Source organism: Galeopterus variegatus, unplaced genomic scaffold (genome assembly GCF_000696425.1).
Source record: "Galeopterus variegatus unplaced genomic scaffold, G_variegatus-3.0.2 Scaffold8715, whole genome shotgun sequence".
NCBI lineage: Eukaryota > Metazoa > Chordata > Mammalia > Dermoptera > Cynocephalidae > Galeopterus > Galeopterus variegatus.
Genome location: NW_007734826.1, coordinates 35,212 through 44,242, shown reverse-complemented (window position 1 = coordinate 44,242; position 9,031 = coordinate 35,212). Strand labels below are relative to the sequence as shown.

The window sequence follows — 9,031 nt, the reverse complement described above, 5'->3', positions numbered from 1 at the left end:
ACGAAGCATCATCATATATTTTCAACTGTTTTATACTCAATCTACTTTCTTCAGCAACCTTTTGGGAAATATGCCAAGATAATTTGCTGGATAAATGCGTCTATCATCTAAAAGACATTTGGAATACTTTTATAGTTTGACCCCCCTGAGACACTTTATAAAGGAAACCATTAGAAAAATTTAACAAAGAAATAACTAGGTTAAGGATGAATGCAATCTAGGCGTTGGTACTGAGTTTGCCACAGTGTCATAGCTTCACTTAAGAGCTGTAGTTCTTCCTCACCTTACTGAGGGCCACGAGTTACTTTATTTTAATCTCCCCATTAATCAAGACTGTTACTGAAGAACAGCTAAAAAAGTACAAAATATCACGAAATCTTTTCAAGAGGCACTTCACAGGGGCATTTGTATTCTAGCATATACAGATGAAGCAAATCCTTAGTTAACTGCTAAAGTTGCTCTCAGTACAGTCCACTGCTTCGTCCCGTGCTCTGACTCCAGCCTCATCCGGAATGCTGCCGAGGGAATCTCTCCTCAAATGGAATAAGAGTCAGCACCTATCCAAGAGCTACCCTGCGTCATCGTAATCTAGGGATTTTAGGATACGGGGGCATATCTGCTGTCACTCCCAACGCCCTCTTTTCCCCATCTGCTCTCCGATGAAGCCGGGCTCGAGAAGTTGGAAGAGAGTATCGATTTGTCGTTACTTGCTGGGCACTGCACAGCGCCTAAAGCTTGGGCACCTACCGAAGTCCACCTCGACCCGTCACAGTCCTCTGGTCCTTAGTCTTCAGGTTTTCTTCCCTTTAGCCTCCTGGGCCTAACACCCACAGCGGAGATTCACCCGCTCCTCCGCGGTCGTAGGGACGAATTTACCTGTTGCCTCTCACCCAAATGCCAGTCACTAACGCTTCCCTCTCCACCCCCAGTGTCATCCGTACGAAGATTCACAGGCCCGGGATCGTTCAAGGGCTTCACATGCACTTTCCGTCTGAAAACCCTGAAATATAAACGACAACTGGAGCACACACTCCTAAATGTCTCTGGAAATCCTTTTGTCCCATTTCTCTGCGTATGGCTTCACGGTGAGTGGCAAGGGCCGGATCTAGATTTAAAGAGGTACAGGGAGTTATTCCCAGTTGGCTCCTCCTTCCTCCGGGAAGTCGAGCACCCAGGAAGGCTTGCAAGCTTTCCGCCGCTCCACGTTTGCAGCCTTCATTGAACTAGGTAGGGATGGGGAACTGGGGGAGAAAAAAGAGTCATCGTGGGCGGCTAATTGAACCCGCCGTCAATCCCCCGCGTCCGCGCGCAGGTACCGGGCGACGTCGCGGTGGCCCCGCTCCTCAGCCAGGTCCACGGGCAGGCGGCCCCAGGCGTCGCGCACGTCCAGCCGCGCCCCGGCCCGGCGCAGCGCCACCAGCGTTTCCAAGAAGCCCTCCCGGGCGGCGTCGTGCACCGGTCGGGTGAGGGTGGCAGGGTCCGCGCAGTTGGGCTCGGCGCCGTGGAGGAGCAGCAGCTCGGCCACTTGGGCGCTGCCCATCATCATGACCTGCGGGAGAGAGCGAGTGGTCAGGACGAGGGCGAGGGCAGTGAGATGCCAGCCGGGGCGGGCAGGTAGAGCCGTTTTAAAGAAATACCTATTTGTGAAGTATCCAGCCAACGCAGAGCCACTTAAGAGCTTCAGGTGTCTGGTTTCTCTTCATTTGCTGACACAATCCACTCACTTCCCCCACCCGTTTATTCTATTTACTTAGCTCAAATTAAATTTCATTTTAATTTAACTTTTCTCGAAAAGTGCAGAGACAAGAAAGCGCTGATGGTAAAGTGATTATTATCACTGTGGAAAAAAATTCTTGATTTCCATTGGAACATGGGAATCTATTTTGTTGAATGATTTATGAGCGGAGTTAAGTTTAAATGGCTTTTAAAGTCTTAAATTATTTCCCTGCTGTTCTCTCCCTTCCCCCCCTCAAAAATCTAGGTGTAGAAACGTTTATTAGGTGGTCAACTTAAATTTTTTAGACGTTGGGAGTAATGCTTTAGGGGAGAAAATAAACAACTAAGTTTAGGAAAAGGTTTAATTTGTTTAGTTCTCATAGCAAATCCCCAGTAGAAAGCTTCTGATTTTTGTCTTACGTGTCTGTGTTCATAGATTGTAGCCTAATAATTTGAGCCAAATTTGAAGATTAGCGGGTAAAAAAGGAAATCAAGTCACACAATCTTATAAGGTGATAAAAACAAATGATTTGTTTTTAATAAATGGTTCACTATTTTAAATATTTTAATATTATATAGATACATGTTAAAATTTAAAGTGTAATATAGTTAATGCAATATGTAAAATTAACAGTATATTTACATTGTACAGGATTTTATAACTGCTATGATTTCATAATGTTAAATGGTAAATATTTTGCTATGTAAAAATAGTGCCTGGATATTAGCAGTCATATCAGAACAATGCAAAACGGACAAAAAACAAAACAAAACAAAAACCCCCAATGTTTTGGAGGACCAATCCTATAGCAGCCATTTGTGTACATGTACATTATGCAAGCATTTGCTTTTGTATTTTAGGTTAACAGTGAAAACAATTTTTGATCACTAAATGTCCAAACGGAGTTGTTTTGTTTTGTTTTGTTTTTCTCTCTTGTGGGTTTATGCAATTTGAAATGTACCATGTAACTGTAAAGGCAGTATACTTCTAGCGTTTTTTTGTTAATAAAAGTTATTAAGTACTGTGGTTGAGGAATCCCGTCTCATTCTTTTTAATTCAATTAGCCTCTATGAGGAAAGAATACAAAAGAGTTCATATAGCTGCTTAAAAGTTTATGGTGAATTTTTTTTCATGTACTATGATTTTGTAGAAGAATTCCTTAAATCCAGTGAAGACTGTGTAATTTGTGATTTACTTATCTTTGTCGTTGGAAGCGGACAGACAAAACAGTCCTTCTCCCCAAATAACCTTTCCTTTTCTCCCCAATTGATCTATTCCTTGTATCTCTGATCATGAGATGGCAGAACAAATATTGATATTTTTCCACCATTAAAAAGAAAATCAAACTGAAGTACAGGGTTTTTCAATTCCTTTCTTTAGGGTTTTTTACTGAGTCTTTAGTTTTTTTCTTTAGGGTTTTTGACCTGCCTTACGTCTGGGCCCCACACCTCCAACCACAGAGACTGTTGCCCAGGTCTTGGTCCCAATCCGGACCCACAAAGGCCGCGCCCCGCGTTCGCGCGCCACCTGCTGGCGAGGTCCTAGGGCCCCAGGTACCTGTATCGGGCGCCTCCCGAAGCGGTTGACTCCGTTGGGATCTGCGCCGGCTTCCAGGAGCTGCCGCACCTTCTCCACTTGCCCCCGCGCCGCGGCGTTGGCCAGGCCCGCATCGCTGCCGCCTCCACAGAGCATGCCCTTGTCCTCTACGCGCATTCCGCAGCCCCCAGACACAAAGCGGCCCGGATAATGCACCACTGGCCTTGAGCTTTCCGACACGCCTCCTTTCTTTCCCACACCGCCCCAGCGCACTCCTCCTCCCCAGGAGTTCTCCCCAGCTTGTCTCCTCTCTGTCCTTCTGCGGCTCGGGTCCGGTTCAATAGCCAAGCGGTCCGTGGTTAGCTCCGAGCTTTCTTGGCTCCTGAGAACCAGGGGACGCACCCGGCTAGTTCCCGGCAAAAAGCGCCTCGCACGGCCGCAGCCGAGCGCAAAGCGGCTCTGGTGGCAGAGTGCGGGCGCGTCACCGCGAACCCACTGCCTGGCCACACTGTCTGACTGGGAGCCAACCGAGAACGAATTGCGTTTCCAGCTGGGCCGCCCGGCTCTCCCCACCCCCTTAGGCTCCGCCCCCGTTCGGCTGGCCCGCGCGGGCGCGTCCCACTGAGCATGCAGGGAACACTGGCCCGCCGCCGATGACGTCACGGGCGACGGGAGTAGGGGCGGGGGGAGTCCACCCCCGAGGTACTGGGACGCATGCGTCAGAGACCGGGCGAGAGAGCCACCTGGAACGCTGGGCGCGCGGCTGGCGGGCTGTCCAGTAAAGCCGAGGCTGAGTTTTTGGAAGTGTTCACCCACTGCACTCAGCTCCTACTCCCCAGCAGGCGGAGCAGAGGACTTCTTTCAGCTCTGGGCCAGCCGGTTTCACTCCGGAGACGTTAGACGCTCCCTGTATAATCTCGTGGCTGAGAGAAAGGCGCTGAACATAACTCTGTCTCTCTTAAGATGTCTGAAAGTGACAGCTCTGCACCTGTCATGCAGGTTACATTCATCCCCAGGCAGTACTTGAACTTCACAAGTTTCACATCTTGCATCAACCTTAGCAATTTTCTTTTGGGTGTGTCTTTCTATTTGAATTAGTCAACCAGAAAAATAGTGAAAAATCCCAAGAATCCTGTTTTGCATATGCTTTGCATTATTTTCAAAATAATTTGAAAATAATTTTTCAAAACATCCCCCCCCCCAAAAAAAAACTAGTTCGAGATTGAGAGCGGCAACCTGACACACATAAGACACACAAAATATATTTTAATAATATGAGATTCCAGTTTCATGATATTTATACAGTATATCTTGTTTGCACTCTTTCCTATTTAAACCCACCTTGGCAAGTATTTGATTTTTATTTATCATGAGTAATAAAAGAAATTTATGCAGCAATAATGAAACATAATAAAACAGGGGTGTGGTGCTGGGCCTGTCATTAAATAGGCTGAACCTGTCATTAAATTCTCTTCTGAAGATTTAAAGGCCAAGTGCTTTTTTTCCTTTCTAATCTTCCTAGGTGAGCTTGAATCAACATATTTATTGCTTTAAAGATTTAAAAAAATACAGCTGATGCTACATTAAAACAGGAAGAGAACAAGTTATGTATCTGTTGCCTAGAAACTTTGGTCTTCACTACATGATAGTGGACCTCTCCTAACACTAAACAGTTCTTATTTACAAAATCATTTTGGTCCAGTGTTGAGGAAGACAAGATCTGAAAGGGAGGCCAATTGCTTGCTTATTCAAAAATGAGAGATTCCACAATATGTTTCTTCTAGCATAACTTAACTCTGACTCCCCCTTCCCCTAAACCTGTAGGATGAGGAAAAGCTCGTTCCATTAAGGACAGTGAGGCTCGTTGAAGTGATTAAGGTTGATGATCTGCTGACTGAGCTTCAACAGGGCTGATATCCATCTGGACAGGGAAGGGAAGGTGGCAGCATTAATAACACTTCTTCTTTCTTTCCCATCCCACTCCATTTCTTAAGTTTCCAGTTTCTTAATTCCTCCATCTTTCACTCTTATTTGAACTTCCACACTTATTTGGGAACCATGTCCTTTTATTTGTTGATGGACACTTCATTCTTGGATTTGGCCAGAGGAATAGAAATCTAGTTCTGGCTGAAAAACATGGATAAGGTTTTTGTCTACTCTTGGGAACCAGTTCTCGTGCACAGTGTATTGGGTAGAATAGGAAGAGGAGGAGGAGGAAAGATGGGCACTGGGAAGCCAGAGCCTTTGAAATGAATTGCATTGGTTCTTTGCCGGTTACTCTGAGGAGTTGAGTCACCAGACTGATGTTGGTGGATGTGGTGGCAAATGGACACAGTCCAGAGTATCTTTATCAGAAAAGCTTAGCTACTCTGAAATTTAATGCACAGTTAAATTGCCTTCCTTAGAAGGCAACAAAGAAGGTTGCCTTCTAAGGAGTGTTGTTGGTACAGTCTCTCTAATGGATCTAGTAATTACATTTAGTTCAACAAAACTTAATACAGCATGTCCTATATTCTAGGAGTCCACAGGTGAATAAGATATGGGTCCTAGCTTTTAAAAAACTTTCTGTAGTGGCACTCAAAACTAATGAATAGACAATTTAAATTTAATATGATAATTCTACTGAAAGATATTTCTACAGGGTACTTTGGGAGTAAGGCAGGGAACTTAGCTTAGGATGGAGGAGCAGGGAAAGTTTCTTAGAGGATGTGCTAACTGAAGAGAGTCTTTAAAGGTTGCATCAGAAACGAACTATTTCCAGTGTTCTTGCTTTGAGCCTTGGATTTCTCTGAAACGTATCAAACAGGTTAGGAAAAAATAGTCTGAACCAATTTCTGAGACACTTTCTTAAGTGGTAGGCATGTCCAATGTGTCTGAAAAATAAAAACAATTTGAAGTTGACTTTAAAAAAATGAAAGAGAATTGTTTTTCTTGGAAGGAAGCATAGATAAAGAGTGACAAGATAGGGAAAAAGCCAATGAGCAGAATGACGGAATCTTTCACGAGGCAGATATGTGAGCTTCGCTAGGAAAGTTGACTGGAAAATAACTTTGGGAGGGGAAATGTTGCCAGGGGCATCTGCGTTTACTAGCACCACGGACAGCGCTTCCCTTGACTCTCGTCTGGGTGGTCCTAACCTGCTCCAGACTGAGAATTCTGTAAGAAGCATCAAACGATCTTCCAAAGGCTTTTCCTCCCTTGAAATAAAAAGGTAGCTACGTGGAAGCTCAATGGACTCCTTTGCAAAGCCAACCTGCTCAACTCGGCTTCCAAATATTATTAGATTTTATCTAATATTCTCTCTATAATGAATATCAAGTATTTTCTATATTTAAGAGAAGAGAGAAGTCGCACTTATTGTCTATTCTGTTCCAAGTGCTTTAGAAGTATCATTTAATTTAACACTCATAAAACTTAAATGCAGCGTGCATTAGTATTCCAATTTTACAGACAAAAGTATCAGTCACGTTAAGTAACTTGTATACTAGCTAATCATTGTTGGAAGTAGGGGTCTAACCTGTGTGGCTTCAGAGCCTCTGCTATTTACATATATAGTGTTTTTAGGAGCTGTCATGGTAGGATTAACTGGGGGAGGGGTGAAGCAATATACTGGCTTATAATTAATTTTCAGACTACACTGTGTTTTCCAGATGGCTGACCTCACAGCACACCCTTAATAAACTTCAAAGATGACATTTCACATGCAATACAATAGCACATTTGTCTTGAACAATAGAGTGAGATAATGAAACATTTTACCTCTCTCTGAAATCCAGCTGTCTCTAGAATGAAATACAACTGTTGTTAATGCTTTAAATGCGTTTAAGAGACGAAGCAGATGAGAACATAGTGGGCAGCTGAAACTTGAAATTGTCACATCCGTGTGTTTTAATAGGGTGGGGAATTTATAAGTGAGAAGGGGAAGGTAAATGATAAATTGGCACAGAATTTTGGACGTAAATGAAAGGGAATGAGTAGAATAAGTTCTAATAATGCAGATCACTAGTGATAATGTTTATATTCTAGTTGGTGAAACTGTGTATGACCCCACTATAATAGTGTGAATAGAATTAGTTGAGTGGTCATGAGAAGTAGTGACATAATGCTGTCCTCATCTATGTGGTCTTTTGTGTGTGGTTGGGTCTAAGACAATGTTTCTAAGTGGGGAGAGAAGGAAAGTTAGAAACACTTGTGGGGCTTTTTCAAATTCTATGTGACCCGTCTCCCCAACAGGAGGTTTGATTCTTTCCATTTCAGAATGGAAAGAATGATTACTCCTGAATACACAGTATAACCCCTTCTATATCCCCATTTGTGTTTCTTAAGTTGAATTGAATGTTGGGCATATTCATCATTTTAGCATCTGTATTAGTTTGCTAGGGCTGCCATAAAAAAAACACCACAGATTGGATGGCTTAAACAATGGATATTCATTTTCTCATTTTTGGTTTCTTCTGAGGCCTCTCTTCTTGGCTTGCAGATGGCAACCCTCCTGCTGCCTCTTCACATAGTCATTCCTTCGTACACATGTGCCCCTAGTGTCTCTTGTGTGTCAATATTTCTTCTTATAAGGACACCAGTCAGATTGGATTAGGGCACACTCTTAGGGCCTCCTTTTAACTTAATCACCTTTTAAAAACCTCTTTAAAGGCCCTATGACAAAATAACAATCACATTCTGAGGTACTATGGGTTAGTACTATAGCTTACCTCTTCCAATTTTTACATGTAACACTTTTTATTTCTTTAAAAACTGTTAATAATAATGTATTTAGTTGAATAAAGATGAAAATAAGGTTAACGCATTGGAATTTGTTGAAATTGATAAGACTGGTCTCGTGTCTCTTAATCTACAGTTTTCCCCTTTCCCTTTCTTTATTCTTTCAATTTTTTTGTTGCAGAAATTGGGTTATTCTGTAGTTTTCTGAAGACTGGATTTGCTGAATGCTTCTTCACAGTGACATTTAACATTTTTTTCTGTCATTTGTATTTCTTGTAATTTATTATTTAGATATAGAGTCTGGATGTGACTCAGGTTTGATGTTTTGGCAAAAATACTTTTGCCATTGCTTATGATCTGGTTGTCTCTCTTTCTATGATTCTAGCAGCCATGGATAGTTATTTCTTAGGTCTTTTCTTTTTTAGGGGTGGCTAAATTGTGATATTCTACTTTTATTTTTCTTTCTTCATTTACTAGCTGAAATATTGCTATTAAGAGAAAGTTTAATCGTTATCTATTTGATTGCCCTCAGGTTGATATAAGAAAGAAGGGATAAATACTTTATTTTCAAATTTATTTACACGTTTTTAAAATAATGAGTTGAGTCCTTATCATATTTCAAAGGTGACTACTGATTTTTAATTATTATTATAAACTAATGGATTTAAAAATAATTGGTGTGTTTCAATCCAGTGTAGTTCTACCTATTAAAGCTCAAGTCCTATCTATGGCCATTGGGAGCCTCCATAAGTTGGTTCCTGAATCTTTTGACATGACCTTAGTAGTCTTTGACAGAATCTTTAACTTCTGGTAAGACAATATATTTATTTTATCTTGTACATTTCCTGTGCTCTACATAGCACTAAATATTTCTCAAAGGAGCACTGGCTCTTTTTAGTGAGAAATGGTATCTAAAATCACAATAAGAGTGTTGGTGGTGCTTATTGTATCCAGCTGATCATTATATTTCTAGGCCTTTATGTTTATATGTAAAACATAGTTTCTTTTTTTTTTTTTTTTGTCTTTTGTCTTTTTCCATGTCCGGCAACGGATCGCAAC

General features: G+C 42.0%; 1 protein-coding gene across 1 annotated transcript; it reads right to left on the bottom strand.

Moving 5' to 3' along the window:
• Positions 1-1,220: 1,220 nt before the first annotated feature.
• Positions 1,221-3,448, bottom strand: CDKN2B (cyclin-dependent kinase inhibitor 2B (p15, inhibits CDK4)). Its single transcript, XM_008593106.1, has 2 exons — positions 3,275-3,448; positions 1,221-1,549 (listed from the first exon to the last, which is right to left on the bottom strand). The coding sequence occupies exons 1-2, from the start codon at positions 3,428-3,430 to the stop codon at positions 1,289-1,291; spliced, it is 417 nt and encodes a 138-aa protein (XP_008591328.1). The 5' UTR covers positions 3,431-3,448; the 3' UTR covers positions 1,221-1,288.
• Positions 3,449-9,031: the final 5,583 nt, after the last annotated feature.